This window comes from Macaca mulatta, chromosome 20, assembly GCF_049350105.2.
Source record: "Macaca mulatta isolate MMU2019108-1 chromosome 20, T2T-MMU8v2.0, whole genome shotgun sequence".
Lineage (NCBI taxonomy): Eukaryota > Metazoa > Chordata > Mammalia > Primates > Cercopithecidae > Macaca > Macaca mulatta.
The window spans coordinates 16896036-16914284 of NC_133425.1; the positions used below are offsets into that span (position 1 = coordinate 16896036).

The 18249-nt window shown below is 49.5% G+C and overlaps 1 protein-coding gene across 17 annotated transcripts in view; it reads left to right on the forward strand.

Annotated features, from left to right (window-relative positions):
* The window catches only part of ABCC1 (ATP binding cassette subfamily C member 1), a 192744-nt gene extending 175939 nt beyond the window's left edge, over positions 1 to 16805 (forward strand). For 13 of the 17 annotated variants that reach the window (XM_077987128.1, XM_015125699.3, XM_077987133.1 and 10 more), the window contains 7 exons: positions 267 to 393; positions 1269 to 1370; positions 7618 to 7764; positions 8206 to 8364; positions 10316 to 10482; positions 12119 to 12313; positions 14920 to 16805. In XM_077987128.1, coding sequence (XP_077843254.1) covers positions 267 to 393; positions 1269 to 1370; positions 7618 to 7764; positions 8206 to 8364; positions 10316 to 10482; positions 12119 to 12313; positions 14920 to 15028 — 1006 coding nt within the window. In that variant the 3' untranslated portion in view covers positions 15029 to 16805. Of the gene's footprint in view, positions 1 to 266; positions 394 to 1268; positions 1880 to 4735; positions 4820 to 7617; positions 7814 to 8170; positions 8365 to 10315; positions 10483 to 12118; positions 12314 to 14919 lie in introns of those variants that run through there. The other 4 variants (XM_077987126.1, XM_077987127.1, XM_077987135.1 and 1 more) reach the window with 4 other exon arrangements.
* Positions 16806 to 18249: the final 1444 nt, after the last annotated feature.

Sequence of the window (18249 nt, forward strand, 5' to 3'; positions counted from 1 at the left end):
CAGGGAAGATTGCCTCTGTAGAGCTGTGTTTTAATCCATGGGTTTGCCAGATTCATGAGTGTTTACTGGCATTGTGCGCTTTCGGCCCTCCCTCCTCTGCGCCCATTGTGCATGTTTTGAAAAAGCAGTGTCAGGAAGGGCTCTCTGGAACTCTTCCGGAGTTAGTTGAGTTAGCAAAGAATCCCCTTCTGCCCCCAAGAGCTGTAAGCCGAGTCTCTGTAAAGCTGACTCCACGCCTGTTTGTCTGCCTGTGTGTCTTGGCGCAGGTGGCTGGCCGTGCGGTTGGAGTGTGTGGGCAACTGCATCGTTCTGTTTGCTGCCCTGTTCGCGGTGATCTCCAGGCACAGCCTTAGCGCTGGCTTGGTGGGCCTCTCAGTGTCTTACTCATTGCAGGTAAGAGGGGATGCTCGTAACTGGATTATTAAAGTCTGTTAATGGGGGAGCCAGTTGTCCTTTTCTTTGGATTCCAACTGCAACAGCAATGGGGGAGAGGAACGTGAGAGGCATGGAGTTTCAGGAGTGGGTAGAGCGCCTGGTGACCAACTAGAGCAGGAGAGGGATTTGACATGAATCCAGTATTTCCCCCATTAGTCACAGAGATTCCTTGGTGGCCCATAGAGGATACTTCCAGCTACGAGGGGAATGCTTTTAAAACTATGAATTTCCCTTTAAGAACTGCTTTAGCTGCATCTCACAAATGGTGATACATTGTGTTTTCATATTGTCACCTGGTTAAAAATATTTTCCAGTTTCTTATTACTTTTGTGACCCATGAGTTATTTTGGAAACATGGTATATGTGCTTAGGAGATAGCAATGTGGCATGCCTCGGTGATGGCTATAGCTGGGTTTGTTAATTTCTGTACCTTTCTTACCTGTTTCATAATTCATAACTTTTTTTTTTTTTTTTTTGGAGACAGAGTCTCACTCTGTTGCCCAGGCTGGAATGCAGTGGCATGATCGTGGCTCACTGCAACCTCTGCCTCCTGGGTTCGAGTGACTCTCCTGCCTCAGCCCCCCCAAATAGCTGGGGTTACAGGCGTGTGTCACCACGGCTGGCTAATTTTTGTATTTTTAGTAGCAACTGATGGGGTTTCGCCATGTTGGCCAGGCTGGTCTCAAACCCCTGACCTCAGATGATCTGCCCGCCTCGGCCTCCGATAATTCATTCTTGTTGAAAATAATTTGTTTCCTGTTATCTCAGTGGAAAAAGAAAAGAAAAATATGCCTGCTCACTCTAGAAATGCCACGTGACTCTTCCACTCGCAGGTCACCACGTACTTGAACTGGCTGGTTCGGATGTCATCTGAGATGGAAACCAACATCGTGGCCGTGGAGAGACTCAAGGAGTATTCAGAGACCGAGAAGGAGGTAGGCAAGGGCCCCTGGCCGGACCTGTAGGTCTTTGGTGTAGCTTTACCCCAAGGAGATCTCTGAGCCCTGTCCTGTGCACCTCTGCCTCTGAGCAGGGGAGTGAGCTGGATACCCCACCAGGTAGAGGTGCATCTTATGCTTGTCCAGTCTGTTTGCAGCACTTACTTAGAGCTCAGTGTTAGGGTGAAAATAATTTACTGGCTTTCCCCAAGATTTGGGGTATCCATGTACGAGACTGTGGGATGCTATCAGGGCATTCAGAAGGTATTCACATTGTGAGGAAGGTCCCCCTCTAGTTCTTGTTCATAACTTGGAACAGTATCACAGAGAAAGTCTTGGTCTGGTGCTGGCAGGTCTTTAACACCTTAGCAATTGAGATGATCTCCCTTCAATAGATAAACAGCAGCCTTTGCACTTAGAGCCTCAACAGGACGGCCTCTATCAAAAATAACCTTCTGTTGTTTGTTATGTATTTGGTTTTTTTGTATGTGAGATGGATTCTCACTGTTGCCCAGGCTGGAGTACAGAGGTGTGATCTCGGCTCACTGCAACCTCCGCCTCCCAGGTTCAAGTAATTCTCCTGCCTCATCCTCTGGAATAGCTGGGATTACAGGTGCCTGCCATCATGCCTGGCTAATTTTTGTATTTTTAGTAGAGATGGCGTTTCACTAAGTTGGCCAGGCTGGTCTCAAACTCTTGACCTCAGAATATCCACCTGCCTCAGCCTCCCAAAGTGCTGGGATTACAAGCTTGAGCCACTGCACCTGCCCTATTGTGTATTTGTATGGGGGACTCCTGTTACGGAAAATACTACTACTTTACCATTTGTGATTGTAATAAATGTTCCTCTTAAGTAAGTTGAGAAATGAAGCCTAAGTGACTTGATTAAGCATATTAAAACAACAAGAGAACGAGTCGATGCATACTACACAAATGATGTAGCCGAGAACTGACCAAAGTTTGGAAAACCCTGCAGTTATTTAACCACAGCCCCCTTTTTATAGATGGAGAAACAGGGAACCTGGGGAGGCACGATGGCTGATCCAAGGTCCCACATGGCTTGGTAGAACAGCTGGGACCAGGACCTGTGCTTCCAGTCTTTGATGTCGCGTTGCACTTAATAACTGCCTTCTTAGGCCCTGAGCACCAGCACGAGTAGGAACAGCAGTGATAATCACAGTAATGCCTGGCGACACCCCAACCCCCACCAGTAATAATAACAGGGACACACGTAGTGCCTTGTAGAATGTCAGAGCCAGACCTAAATGTTTAACGCAGAGTAATACGCTCAATCTTTATCCTGCCCTATGATTGATTTCTGAGAAACGGTCTCATGCTTGCCCAGGTTAGAGTGTGGCGCGATCTCACTCGCTGCCTCCCAGGCTCAAGTGATTCTCCTCCTGAGTGTCTGGTACCACAGGCGCATGCCATCACGCCCGCTGATGTTTGTATTTTTAGTAGAGATGGGGTTTTGCCATGTTGCCCAGACCGGTCTCGATCTCCTGAGCTTGAGTGATCTTCCTGCCTTGGCCTCCCAAAGTGCTGGGATTACAAGCGAGAGCCACCGTGCTTGGCCCAGCCCTATGATTTAGGTGCTGTTATTACCCCAATTTTACAGGTGAGGAAACTGAGACAAAAAGGTGAAGTTATTTGCCCAAGATCACATGGCTGGTAAATGGCAGACCTAGGCATTGAGCCTGTGCCTTCTCGGAGACCCCGTCCAGTGCCATGGGGGTCATGCTACACTGCCTCCTGAGGAGATGCCCCTTGGGAGTGAGACCAAGGCCTCTGCAAGGTCTGTCCTCCTGAGGAATTCACAGAGGTGACCTCAACCCACTCCTTTAACATTCTAACTGGGTGAACCGGTCCCGTGTCACGGGTGAGCATTGTAAGAATGGCGTGAGTGTCCCCGTGAGGAACCAAGGGTGCATTACACCGGCAGCTTCCAACTTGACACTGAATTTATATAATTCATTTACAGGGCATTTCATTTAGGTTTGGTTTGGCTTTTTTTTTTTAATATGGAATTTTGCTTTTTTTGCCCAGGCTGGAATGCAGTGGCACAGTCTTGGCTCACTGCAACCTCCACCTCCTGGGTTCAAGTGATTCTCCTGCCTCAGCCTCCCAAGTACCTGGGATTACAAGTACCTGCCATCCCGCCCAGCTAACTTATTTCATTAGTTTTTATAATAGCCTCATTGATATGTGAATTTCATATGCCGCACAATTCACCTAGTTAAAGCATGCAGTTTGACTGAATTCAGTTTTGTTTTTTTGTTTGTTCGATACTGAGTCTGGCTCTAGGCTGGAGTGCAGTGGCATGATCTCAGCTCACTGCAACCTCCACCTCCTGGGTTCAAGCGATTCTCAGCCTCCCGAGTAGCTGGGATTACAGGCAATTTTTGTATTTTTAGTAGAGACGGGATTTCACCCTGTTGGCCCGGCTGGTGTCGGACTTTTGACCTCGTGATCCACCCGCCTCAGCCTCCCAAAGTGCTGGGATCACAGGTGTCAGCCACCACGCTCGGCCTGAGTTCAGTTTTCAAAAGCATTTTACTTTTGACTGAGTTTTATATTTTTAGAAGGAGTGTGTTTGACAAACCCAGGAGAAAGTAATCGTCCTCATTAGTCCTACCACTATTCTGTATTTACATGTATTTTTATATACAGATAGAAAGCTCCACATACTTCTCTCCATTCCCCTCACTGTGTTGTTATAGCATCTGCCCTTCAATTATGTACATAAATTATAAAATAGAGATATGCTTGTTATTTTAAAAAAGAAAAAATCAATACAGGGCTGGATACAGTGGCCCACACCTGTAATCCCAGCACTTTGAGAGGCCAAGGTGGGTTGGTCACTTGAAGCCAGGAGTTCGAGACCAGTCTGGCCAACATGGTGAATCCCGTCTGTACTAAAAATACAAAAATTAGCCGGGCATGGTGGTGGGTGCCTGTAATCCCAGCTACTTGGGAGGCTGAGGTGGGAGGATCGCTGGAACCCAGGAGGTGGAGGTTGCAGTGAGCTGAGGTCATATCACTACACTCCAGCCTGGGTGACAGAGCAAGACTGTCTCAAAAAAAAAAAAACCCAAAAAAAATAAGTTTATGGCAGAGAATGAAAGTTGGTTCCTGTTGCCAGGCACGGTGGCTCATGCCTGTAATCCTAGCACTTTGGGAGGCCGAGGCGGGCGGATCACAAGGTCAGGAGTTCGAGACCAGCCTGGCCAACATGGTGAAACCCTGTCTCTACTAAATATAAATAAATAAATTTTCTGGGTGTGGTGGCACATGCCTGTAATCCCAGTTACTCAGCAGGCTGAGGCAGGAGAATTGTTTGAACTGGGACCCGGGAGGCAGAGGTTGCAGTGAGCTGAGATCACGCCATTGCACTCCAGCCTGGGCAACAAGAGCAAAACTCTGTCTTAAAAAAAAAAAAAAAGAAAGAAAGAAAGTTTGTTCCTGTTTGCCCGGTTCCTCTCCTTCCCAGAGAAAGGCTCCATTAGCATTCAGGTGCATTTCCCCCAGAACTTTCCGGTGTGGATTCCCACATACCCCCACACGTTTGTTTGCTTGTTTCTTTTTCTTTTAACATAAGTGAGATCTACCTGTTATCCTGTGACACCTTTTCTTTAACCATGAGGCACCTTTGCATCCGCGTTTAATAATAGTCACTGCCTCTAAGGGCTGCTGTGAGGCCCAGATGAGATCATGGGTCTCAAGTGCTGAGCAGAGCAACTTGCATTAGTTGCACTGAAAGTGCTCAGTAACACTTACTTTTTGGCCGCGCACAGTGGCTCAGGCCTGTAATCCCAGCACTTTGGCCCACTGCAACCTCTGCCTCCCAGGTTCTAGTTATCCTCCTGCCTCAGCCTCCCAAGTAGCTGAGATTACAGGCTCCCACCCATCAGGCCCAGCTAATTTGTGTATTTTTAGTAGAGCCAGGGTTTCACCGTGTTGGTCAGGCTGGTATCAAACCCCTGACCTCAAGTGATCTGCCCGCCTCGGCCTCCCTAAGTGCTGGGATTACAGGTGTGAGCCACCGCGCCTGGCCACGCCGTTATTTTATAGCACATCCACAAAAGGGCTGCGTGTCTTGCCTAACAGGTACCCGGCGTTTTCTTGTGATGTGCTCTCTGCTGTGCCCCTGAGCTTGGCCATATGCTCTGCAGCCTGGTTCAGCACCTGTGTGTGCCCTGGAGGAATGTGCACACCCTGAGGCTAAAACCATTGAACCGGGCCCAGGCCACATCCCGCCGTGGGCCGCAGGAAATGCTGAACTGAACTACTTTTCAGAAGGAGGGTGGTGTGTCCCTGGGCAAGTCACCGCCCCTCTCTGTGCCTCAGTCTTCTTGTGTGTAAACTGGGGATAGTAAAAGGATTCCCCACATGGGATTGCTGTGAGGACTGGATGAGGCACTGTGATACAGCTGCTGCTTTTATCCTTGCCTTCCTGCCGGTGGGGGCAGCCAGGGTCACTCACTGTCATTCTCATGCCTGTCTGGAGAAGACCACTCATTTTATTGACTCTGTTTGTTTATAAATATTTATTTAAAAAAAAAATTATCAAAAAGTAAGTTTTATTGGCATCTAAAAAAATTTACCCAACATTGAAACATAACATCAATATTTATGTTATTGTGTTCTTGTTTCTTTTTTTTTTTTTGAGACGGAGTCCCGCTCTGTCGCCCAGGCTGGAGTGCAGTGGCGCGATCTCGGCTCACTGCAAGCTCCGCCTCCCGGGTTCCCGCCATTCTCCTGCCTCAGCCTCCTGAGTAGCTGGGACTACAGGTGCCCGCCACTACGCCCGGCTAATTTTTTGTATTTTTAGTAGAGACGGGGTTTCACCGAGTTAGCCAGGATGGTCTCGATCTCCTGACCTTGTGATCCGCCCGCCTCGGCCTCCCTCTTGTTTCTTTTTTACTCACTGCAGTGTGAGGAGCAAATCACAAACATTTACTTTACAGAAACAGAGGCCATAGTGTAGATTTTACAAAATCACTTTTTAAAATCTCTGTATTGTGCTCCTCAAATATCTAGAGCCAGTGTGTGTATAAAATGTCACACTGTTGTCTAAACCTTAAAATTCTACATCAGCCTAAGGATACGGATAAGATATACCTCTACTTGCTCTTTTGAAAAATATCTATTACCTTATCCAACCTAATGATAGCTATCTAAAAAATTCTTTCTTTCATAGGAAGTCTCTGACAAGCTGTTATCCATTTCCTTGACGTTAAAAGAATCTGGGGGCAACATTTCTATTTTATCAGAAAAATTCTTTTAAAGTTTACCTATCATGTTCATATTAAGAACATTGTGTGTGACTGGGCATGGTGGCTCATGCCTGTAATCCCAGCACTTTGGGAGGTGGAGGTGGGCGGATCACCTGAGGTCGGGAGTTAAGAGACCAGCCTGGCCAACATGGTGAAACCATGTCTCTACCAAATGGTGGCGGGTGCCTGTAGTCCCAGCTACTCAGGAGGCTGAAGCAGGAGAATCGTTTGAACCTGGGAGGCAGAGGTTGCAGTGAGCTGAGATCATGCCATTGCACTCCAGCCTGCGAGACAGAACGAGACGCCATCTCAAAAAAAAAAAAAAAAAAAGCAATGTCTGTAGAAGTCAGTTGTTCAACTATTTTAAGAGAAAGGTGAACATGAACATCAGGTTAATTCTGGCAGACAAAAATGAACTGCTGTGGTCCAGTCAGCCATTATGTATCACAGAGAGATGCCAGCATTACAGAAGGGTGTCTCTGTCCTGCTGAACGATGATTATGTCCCCTCAGTTTCTGTGCGTTCTACCACTGGTTCACTTTCTACGTCAGCAGCTGTGTCACTCTTCTTATTTATGTTCGTATTTATTGAGCACCTACTATGTACTCTGAGCCCTGGGATACAGCAGTGAACAATTAGAGCCTGTCCTCATGGAGTGGCTGGTGCAGTGGGCGTGGGAGACAGTGTACACTCAAGCGTGCGAGCCCCGAGAGGGCTGGGGACAGGCAGTGCCCTGAAGGAGAAGGCAGCACGGGAGGGGACAGAGGGACACAGGGCTGGGAGGGCGCTCTGCATCGACCAGAGATCCACAGGATGCCAGGGGGTCTTTTGGGGAAGAACGTTCCAGGAAGGGCAGCCCCCCAGTGCTGAGGCCTGCGGCAGAGTGAGTGAGAGGGGAGGTCAAGGGAGTCACGGCTTTCCAGGATGGACTGGGAATTCCTTACTGTCTCCCTCTGCTGCGATCAAAGGCACCTTGGCAAATCCAGGAGACAGCTCCGCCCAGCAACTGGCCCCAGGTGGGCCGAGTGGAATTCCGGAACTACTGCCTGCGGTACCGAGAGGACCTGGACTTCGTTCTCAGGCACATCAATGTCACCATCAATGGGGGAGAAAAGGTGGGTACACATGGCCCCATTCCTCTACCCATCCCCAGTCGGGCACAGGGTGCCACCGGGCAGATGAATCAAGCTGTGGCGTCTCCGCAGTCACTCACGGCTCCACACCTCCGCTTGAATGGCTTTTCCAGGGGATGGGAGTGGAGCGTGGCAGTAAAAGCTGTTCAGCGCGCATCCAACTTGTAGAAGTGAAGGCTTTTAGGTGAACTGACAGCCCAAAGACCAAATGAGCCCCACAGATACGTTTTGGAAGATTTTTTATTTATTTATTTTTTTGAGACAGGGTCTCGCTCTGTCGCCCAGGCTAGAGTGTGGTGGGCTGTGGAGTTGGCTCGACCAGATGACTGATGCCTGAGGTGGGGCCGAGATGAGGGCACTGTGGGGCAGGGACAAGTCCGGATGCCAGCATTCCCACCACACCTGCACCCTTCTGTCCTGCAGGTCGGCATCGTGGGACGGACGGGAGCTGGGAAGTCATCCCTGACGCTGGGCTTATTTCGGATCAACGAGTCTGCCGAAGGAGAGATCATCATCGATGGCATCAACATCGCCAGGATCGGCCTGCACGACCTCCGCTTCAAGATCACCATCATCCCCCAGGTGGGCTCTGCGTGTGGCCCAGGCGGTGAGCCAGGGCTGGCAAGCCCTGTGATGGCACTAACAGTGATGTATGTATATTTTGGGAGCAAACATACATTTGGCCCTACTTTGTCGTTTTTTGGTTTTGTTTTGTTTTTTCTGAAACAGGGTCTCGCTCTGTTGCCCAGGCTGGAGTGCACTGGTGCAATCTCAGCTCACGGCAACCTCCGTCTCCCAGGCTCAAGCGATTCTCCTATCCCAGCCTCCTCAGTAGCTAGGACTATAGGCACACACCACCACACCCAGCTACATTTTTTTTTTGTATTTTTTGTGGAGATGTGGTTTCACCTTGTTGCCCAGGCTGCTCTTAAATTCCTGGGCTCCAATGATCCACCCACCTTGGCCTCTGAAAGTGCTGGGATTACAGGCGTGAGCCACTGTGCCTGGCCTTCGTTGTTTTCATTGAAGTTAGGCTATGCCACTGTTTCCCTGAATTTCCTGTTAGCATGCGATTAACAATGTGGGAATTAACTATCAGCCCCAACTTCCCGTCCCCACAAGGGGTAGTTTCAGAGCGTCTAGAAAAATCCAAAAAGACACCATCTTCTCTCTCTGCTGCCAGAGTCAGACTGAGAATCTCTAACCCTTCCACGAGCCAGACAAAGACTTTTTAATTTTAGATTCACGGGGTGCACCTGCAGGCTTGTTACATGGGTATATTGTATGATGCTGACGCTTGGGCTTCTGCGGATCTCATCACCCAAATATTGAATAAAGTACCTGAGAGAGAGTTTCTGAACCATTACCCTCCTCCATCTGTCCCCACTTTTGGAGGCTCCGGTGTCTATCATTTCCATCTTTACATCCATGAATACCCAGAGTTTAGCTCCCACTTATAAGTCAGAACATGCAGTATTTGGTGAGAAATAAGGATTTTCTTTTTTTTTTTTTTTTTTTTTTTTAATTGAGACAGAGTCTCACTGTGTCACCCAGTTCTGTGGCATGATCTCAGCTTACTGCAACCTCCACCTCCTGGGTTCAAGCGATTCTCCCGCCTCAGCCTCCCAAGTAGCTGGGATTACAGGTGCACACCACCATGCCTGGCTAGTTTTTGTATTTTTGGTAGAGACGGGGTTTTACCGTGTTACCTAGGCTGGTCTCAATCTCCTGACCTCAAGTGATCTGCCTGCCTCGGCCTCCCATAGTGCTGGGATGAGCCAACATGCCTGGCTGAAATAAGGATTTTCTAGACCAATCTCTGCAGGTGGATTTCTTAATATGTTGCCTTTTAGTGTAATCTTCCCTAATGTTTCTTACAAGATTCTCTTTTGGAGTTGGAGGACGGGAGAATCCACGGGACTTTATGTTAGGAATCACCTGTGCTGTATCTCATTTTGGGAGGTTCTCAACCCACTTGCCATATTGAAGGCTCTAGGAAGTTGTATGGAAAGGAAATCTTTTATTCTGCCAAACTCAGATTTTCCAGACTTTTAAAATTTTTCCTTCATTAAGGAATTTTTTTTTTGTTTTGAGACAGAGTCTCTCTCTGTCACCCAGCTGGAGTGCAGTGGCATGATCTTGGCTCACTGTAACCTCCATCTCCCAAGTTCAAGTGACTCTCTTGCCTCAGCCTCCCGAGTAGCTGGGACTGCAGGTGTGCGCCGCCATGCCCAGCTGATTTTTGTATTTTTAGTAGAGACAGGGTTTCGCCCTGTTGGTCAGGCTGGTCTCGAACTCCTGACCTCAAGTGATCCGCTCGCCTCAGCCTCCCAAAGTGCTGGGATTACAGGTGTGAACCACTGTGCCTGGCCTTTTTCTCCATTATTAGCATCTGCAGAAATAGTGATTCCAAGGAGCTCTGACAGCCCACCTTCAGCAGTCCTGGCCAGAGGTCCTTCGGCCTCACGTCGTCTCCATGCATGTCAGCGTGACATAGGCATCACGTGCTGTCCATTCTCTTCTCTCTGAACAGGACCCTGTGTTGTTTTCGGGTTCCCTCCGCATGAACCTGGACCCGTTCAGCCAGTATTCGGACGAAGAAGTCTGGACGTCCCTGGAGCTGGCCCACCTGAAGGGGTTCGTGTCAGCCCTTCCCGACAAGCTGGACCACGAGTGTGCAGAAGGCGGGGAGAACCTCAGGTAGGCGGGGGTGAACAGGGAGACACCAGATAAGGTGTCCTAGGTGCCACCTCGGTAGGGGTGTTTGAAGATTCTGTCCAGGTCTGTGTCAGACCTGGATTTGAATCCCAGTTGTGCCGCAGATAAACCATTTGTCCCTTCACCTCTTGGAGCCTCAGTTTCTGTATCTGTGAAATGGGTCTTAATCCAGGCTCTTTGTACCATGAGGTAGAATAACCAGGATGGCCAGTACATTTCCCACCCGCTCCATGCAGTTGAGAGTGGCTGTCAGTTGCTGAGCTCTGGAAAGGCTTCTGTACCAGCTGGTCACTGGCATTGCTCTGAGCCCTCAAGTCCCCATGCACTACCCCAGCTGTCTTGGTCCTGCTTCCAGGATCCTGGAGCTCTGTCCATGACCTGGCAACTAAAGCATTAATGCCTGGCACACCAGCGGAACCTCTGGGGTCCCACTCTGGTGGTGGTTGTTAGTGCCTGCTTCTGGTTCTGTTTTCCGTCTCCATGACAACCAACCATAAAGCAATGATCATTGGAGTATAAAGCAATGATCATTGCTCCCAAACGAGGGCAGTCAGCCAGGTGACTCTGCTGATCTTGGCTGGGCTCACATGCATGTCTGGGGGTCAGCTGGCTGTTGGCCACAGGTGGGGCAAGAAGGGTATACTCGGCGCATCCCTCATTCTCCAGCAGACCAGTTTGGCATGTCATGGCCATGGCAGGGGCACAAGAGCGTGGAAGCACCCATGTGCATCTCACAGTATTCTTTTGGCTGGTGTTATGTTTGCCAGTGTCCCATTGGCCAAAGCAAGGTACATGTCTGAGTCCAGAGCCACCCGTCATGGCCCCACAGGTGGATAGGGATGCATGGATATTAGCCCTTTTTTTTTTTTTTTTTTTTCCTGAGACAGGGAGTCTCACTGTGTCACCCAGGTTGGAGTGCAGTGGTGCAACCTCCGCCCCCACGCTCAAGCAGTTGTCCTGCCTCTGCCTCTCAAGTAGCTGGGATGACAGGTGCCTGCCACCACGCCCAGTTAATTTTTGCATTTTTAGTGAGATGGAGTACCACCACATTGGCCAGGCTGTCTCGAACTTCTGGTGTTAAGTGATCCGCCCGCCTTAGCCTCACAATGTGCTGGGATTATAGGTGTGAGCCACTGTGCCCGACTTTTTTTTTCTTGCCTAGGCTGGAGTACAGTGGATTGATCTCAGCCTCTTACTTCTGGACTCGAACAATCCTGCCTCAGTCTCCCGAGTAACTGGGACTATAGGAGCATGCCACTACACCCAGCTTATTTGTTTATTTTTGTTTTTAGGAGAGATGGGGGTCTTGCTTTGTTGCCCAGGCTGGTCTCAAATTCCTGGCTTCAGGCTATCCTGCCACCTCGGCCTCCCAAAGTGCTGGGATTGTAGGTGTGAGCCACTGTTTTGAGAATGATTCTGAACCTACATCTTGCTGAATAGGAGATGTGCTCTGATTGATTAGTGATGTCTGCTGCAGACACAGATGTTGGGAGTGGACGTGGTTTCCTGGTCGAGCAACATCGAGTGTCTCCTTTCACATCTCCCAGCCTGGGCCTAGGTTCAGAGTCAGGGGTGGTTTGATCTAACACTGTCTCCTGGTCTTTTTCTTTCGATAAAGTGTTGGGCAGCGCCAGCTTGTGTGCCTGGCCCGGGCCCTGCTGAGGAAGACGAAGATCCTTGTGTTGGATGAGGCCACAGCAGCTGTGGACCTGGAAACGGACGACCTCATCCAGTCCACCATCCGGACACAGTTTGAGGACTGTACCGTTCTCACCATCGCCCACCGGCTCAACACCATCATGGACTACACAAGGTGATGCCCCTGGCACAGTGGCCTCTAGGCTTTGAGAGTTTGGCTTACTCACTGGCTCATTCATTCATTCATTCAACACTGTCCTTATCCCTAGTGACAGCCCCAGTGGGTGGATCCTCTCTTCATCCTGGATGGTACCAGGTATTTCTTTTTTTTTTTTTTTTTGAGACAGAATCTCACTCCGTCTCCCAGGCTGGAGTACGGTGGCGCGATCTTGGCTCACTGCAACCTCCACCTCTGGGGTTCAAGCAGTTCTCCTGCCTCAGCCTCCTGAATAGCTGGGACTACAGGCATGTGCCACCACGCCTGTCTAATTTTTGTATTTTTAGTAGTGACACGGTTTCGCCATGTTGACCAGGCTGGTCTTGAACTCCTGACCTCAGGCGATCTGCCTGCCTCAGCCTCCCAAAGTGTTGGGATTACAGGCATGAACCACTGTGCCCAGTGGTACCAGGTATTTCTGACATCATCCAGTCATTCATTCTGTCATTGTATCTGCATAGCGCACCTGCCATGTTCCCAGACACTGGGGACTCTGTAGGCTGCTATCAGACAAGGTCCCTGCCTCTAGGACCAAGTAGCTTATTAGGTAGAGGAGACGAAATAGACAGAGCAACAAACCAACAGGATTCCAGAGGGCAGCAAGTGCTGGGAAGGACGCTTGCCGAGGAGACGGGATAGCAGGTGCCAGGCAGGGCCATTGTTTACATCGAGCACTGCAGGCCCAGTGCCTGGGGCCCACAAAAAAGGTTTTATTTTTTAAAAAGAAGCAGGCCAGGTGCGATGGCTCACGCCTGTAATCCCAGCACTTTGGGAGGCCGAGGCGGGCAGATCACCTGAGGTCGACAGTTGGAGACCAGTCTGGCCAACATGGTGAGACCCTGTCACCATTAAAAATACAAAAATTAACCGAGTGAGGTGGTGCGTGCCTATAATCCCAGGTACTTGGGATGCTGAGGAAGGAGAATTGCTTGAACCTGGGAGGTGGAGGTTGCAGTGAGCTGAGATTGTGCCACAGCACTCCAGCCTGGGCGACAGAGTGAGACTCCATCTCAAAAAAGAAAAAAAAGAATGTAATCCAACCTTGTTTCTATTTATACCAACACAGTCATAAAATAGAAATTTTAGCATTTTGTGTGGAGAAAGCTGCCTCCGCAGGCATCAGTGCCGGGGATCACAGAAGTCACAGTGCGGCCATAGTGCCAGGATCTTGGGGGTTTTGAGTTTTGCTTGAGTCACCTCTGAGGAGGTGACATTTTAGCTGAGACCTGAACAATGAAAGGGAGTCAGCTGTGAGAAGATCTGGGACAGCGATCTGCAACCTTGTTCTTAAGGGCTGGGGTAGTTTCAGCTTTGCGGGCCACATGGCCTCTCGGCCACTTGACTCCAGTGTTGCCTTGTGCGCAGTCATAGTGCACAAATGAATGAGCATGGCTGTGTTCCAGTAAAACTTTATTCATAAAAACAGGCAGGGGGTCAGATTTGGCCTGCAAGCCACAGTTTGCCAACCTTTGATCTAAAGGAAGAATATTCTAGGCAGCCGGTACAGCCGAATGTAAAACTGAATGAATGTGCTTAATGAATTTGAAGGCTAGCATGAGGAGGCCGTTGTACCTAGAGGCTGGAATTGAGGGGACAGGGGTAGGAGATGAGGCCAGAAACGTAGGGCAGGGGCTAGATCTTAGAGCAGCATGTAAGCACGGTGAGAAGCTTGGAACTTACTCTAAGAGCCCTGTAAAGCCATTGGAAAGTTTTAAGCAGGGGGGTGACATGAGTTTCCATTTTATTTATTTATTTTTGAGATAGCGTCTCACCCTGTCGCCCAGGCTGGAGTGCAGTGTTGGGATCACAGCTCACTGTGGCCCCAAGCGATCCTCCTGCCTCAGCCTTCCAAAGTGCTGGGATTATAGGCGTGAGTCTCTGCACCCAGCTGACATGATGTTTCTAGTTCACTGAGTACCACCTACTAAGTGACAGATACTGAGTTGGTGCTTTTGAAATATAGGACATAGAAATGAGGACAGAAGTGGGCAGTGTCAAATCTTACAGGACCTAAAATATTAGGGGTCAGCCAACTATGGCCCACAGGCCGTAGATCTGGCCCCTGGCCTGTTTTTATGAATAAAGTTTTATTGGCACACAGCCACATCTGTTCATTTTCCTGTTGTCTCTGGCAGCTTTCACACTATAAATACAGCAGAGATGCATAGTTGTAACAGAAACCATATGGCCTGCAGAGCCTGAAGTATTTGCTGTCTGGCCTTTTTCAGAAAAATGTTGCCAATCCTTATTGTAGACTATGGTAAGATCTTTTTATTTTACTCTGAATGTAATGGAACAGTGAATGTGAACAGTCAACACTGTTCATACGGTTCCCACCATGATTGATGTGGGGTAGATATTAAGGAGGTGGCCTCATGGGAATTTGACATTGACTAGAAATAGAGATGGAGGGTGAGCAACCAGCTGGAAGGCTGCTGACCAGTCCTAGCAGAAAGTGTTAGGGACCTGACCCAAAGCAGTAACTTGCCCAGGTCACTTGTCGCAGGGGCATGAGGTGCTCACCCCTCTCCTTCCTCTGATGTCTGTGTCCCCTCCCGCTACAGGGTGATCGTCTTGGACAAAGGAGAGATCCAGGAGTACGGCGCCCCGTCGGACCTCCTGCAGCAGAGAGGACTCTTCTACAACATGGCCAGAGACGCCGGCCTGGTGTGAGCCGCACAGCTGGCCTATCTGGTCAGAACTGCAGGGCCTACATGCCCGCGCCCAGGCAGGAGTCAGTACCCCTGGGAAACCAAGCCTCCCACACTGAAACCAAAAAATCAAAACCAAACCCAGACAACCAAAACATACTCAAAGCAGCAGCCACCGCCATCCAGTCCCCTGCCTGGAACTGGCCGTGAAGACACGGGACAGACACAGAGAGGCGAGCTGCCCAAAACATGCTCGCCCTTGCCCCTGGTGCCCTGAGACACACACACAGCCTCATGCCCCCGGGAATGCAAGTGTGTTCCTGGTGCTTCCCGCGGACGAGTTTTGGCAGCCAGACTTCTGAAGGAATTGGTTGTATAGAAGATCCTAGTGACCAAATCCAGCCGGCTGCCTCGGATCTCTCCAGCCGAAGTCTATGGACTGCAAGTCTTTGAGATGCCTGTGGCTCCCATCACCTCTAACATCCTTGTCTGGGTCCACCCGGAATGCTTCATTTCCTTGGGGCTGCAGTTTTGAGGTTGAGGGGCCTGGAGAAAATCATTCCCTTCCCTTGGCAGTGTCCCAGGGCCCTGCATGGTCCTCTTACCAACATCTGGTCTTCCAGGCACTCAGAAGCTGGGAACCAGCATCCCAGCGCCAGCTCTGCCAGTTCTTGCTTCAGGCCAGAGGCAGCCTCTGCACTCCCAAGCCTGTCCTCCTGGAAGGGACCTGGTTGGACTAACAGATAACCTGGACCTGGAACTGCAGGGCCAGGGGATTGTCTCGTAGGGCCAACGTTCCACCTGGGGTTCCCCTCCCCACTCACCCCCACTCCAGGCTTTCCCTTGCTTTTTTCTTTTGCTCAACATTGTAAGAACAATCAACGCCGTTATTACTGTTCCCACCATGATTGATGGGGGGTAAATATTAAGGAGATGGTCTCATGGGAATTTGACATTGACTAGAAATAGAGATGGAGAGTGAGCAGCCAGCTGGACGGCTGCTGACCAGTCCTAGCAGAAAACGTGTTAGGGGCCTTGCCTGAAGCACTGTTGGTTGCTTACAGTGTTGATTGCTTTTCTTCTTTTTTCTTACCCCTCTTTGCTTTCCCTCTCATGGTACCTGCTCATGGTTATGAAGCTTTCAAAGTAAAGAACACGAAGTACCTCCCAAGTATTACCAATAGGTACCAAAAAATGTCCCCTTGAGTCTTTTCCTTTTTTTTAGACTTTAATTCTCTCCCTTGGCATCCGGTTAGCCCCCCAGGGGGGGCAGCATTGTGGAGAACTTGACGTTTAGTTATTGATGCTCTTCCAGGACACAAAAAGAACCCATCTTTGAATATCAGTGATTTTTTTTTTCTTTAAGTACTGTTCCAGGGAGAAAAACTGTCTCAAAACTTGAACTTCTTGGGAAGAGAAGTGTTAGGCTGAGAAGTCACATTCCCAGGAAATAGTGAGGAGCTCGCCCTGTGTTTGACCGTTTTGGTCTCTGTATTCCTGGAAGAAAACGGAGAAGCAGCATCGTTTAAAGCCTGTTCTTTAATGTGTCTCCGTTGGAGCCCAAAGTGAAATCCAGAAAGCAGCCAGAGCTGACGGCTGCCCCAGGACTCATACTTGCTAAGAATTACATCGCCGACTTCAAAGCCAGAGAGCATCTTTCTTTTAGGTGAAAACACATATATTTATTTTTTGTAAGTTATACCATTCTTTCGCATTAGATAAACCAAGTTTTGGGGGATCCTTTTGTAATGACTTAAACTGGAAATGTGAACATTTGCAGTAAAAAATATATATATATCTATATATTTTATTTCTTTCTAAACAGTAGTTCCCTTTCCTTTGGGGCCTCAGGGAGGGTTCCAGCCATCTCCTGCACGGTCAGGATCTGGCCTCTTCCTCTTTCTGTTCTTTCCTTTTGACAGGTTGCCTCTAGTGGGAGCTGTTGCCAGAAAGGGCAAGTCCTGGACATCACTAGTCGGATGGGGTTTAGTGGGAAGGCGGGACAGCCGCAAGGTGGACGGAGTCCTGGCTTTGGGGTCAGACAGATCCTGGCTTGAGTCCTGCTCTTGTCATTCGCTGTTCTGGTGACCCTGGGAAAGTCACTCAGCCTCTGTGCCTCACTTGCTTTGTCTGTAAGATGAGGCTAATCGTACGTATCCTGTGAGCAGCGATGTGTGTGGTACTTGTAGCCTCGGTCAAGTTCTAAGACACAGGCGAGGCAGAAATCACATGTGGCCAGAATGATCCTTGAAAATCCTGCCCTCCCCCTGCCTTTTTTTTTTTCCCCCCCTAGAGACAGGGTCTCAATCTGTTGCCCAGGCTGGTGTGCAGTGGCACGGTCCTAGCTCACTGCAGCCTCAAACTCCTGGGCTCAAGCAGTCTTCCTGCCTCGGCCTCAGGCATGTGCCACCAAGCCCAGCTAATTTTTTAAATTTTTTATAGAGACAGGGTCTTGCTATGTTACCCAGGTTGTTCTTAAACTCTTGAGCTCAAGGCATTCTCCTGCCTGAGCCTCCCAAAGTGCTGGGATTCAGGCACCTGGCCTGAAAATCCCTTTATGTTAGTCCAGAGAGGCAAGGCTGTGCTGCAGTAACAAATTCACCATAAAATCTTGGGAAATGATCGCAAGGCTTTATTTCTTGCTCATGCAGTTCTTGATGAGGGTCAGCTGCCTCTCTAGGGTAGCTGACTTCCCTGTGACAAGTGATCCAGGCTGTCCTGGTTTTATCACATGGCCTCCCAAGGGCTGGCTTCCAGGTCCCCACAGCGGGAGAAGGGAGAGTGGACGACTCTCACCCACTCTTCCCTGTCTGAAACCAGAACTGACGCAGTCAATCGCACTCACAGCCCGTTGGCCAAAACGAGTCACATGGCCCCAACCCAGCCACTGCGGGAGCTGGGAAATGGAGGGGTGCCTGTGGAAGAGAAGTATTTCTCCCTTTCCTATCTCATGTGATTCCCGTGTTTGGGACAGCGGAGTAGTCGGAGTAGAGTGTTTGGTTTCTAACTTTGAACTGAGTGCGTCTGGGCTGTAAGGAATGTATGTATTTGGGGAGCACACCATTTCTGCCACACTTAAAACCATGCACCAAGTACATGAGCAGATGGAACATTCCAGCACTGCCATTGTTCCCTCAAGCCTTCCTGTCCCCTGATTGAAATTGTTGGCTTGCCCTAGGGACTGTGGTGTACAAAGATGCTCAGAGAAGAGCCGGCGAAGTGGTGACCGTTCGAATGAGTAGT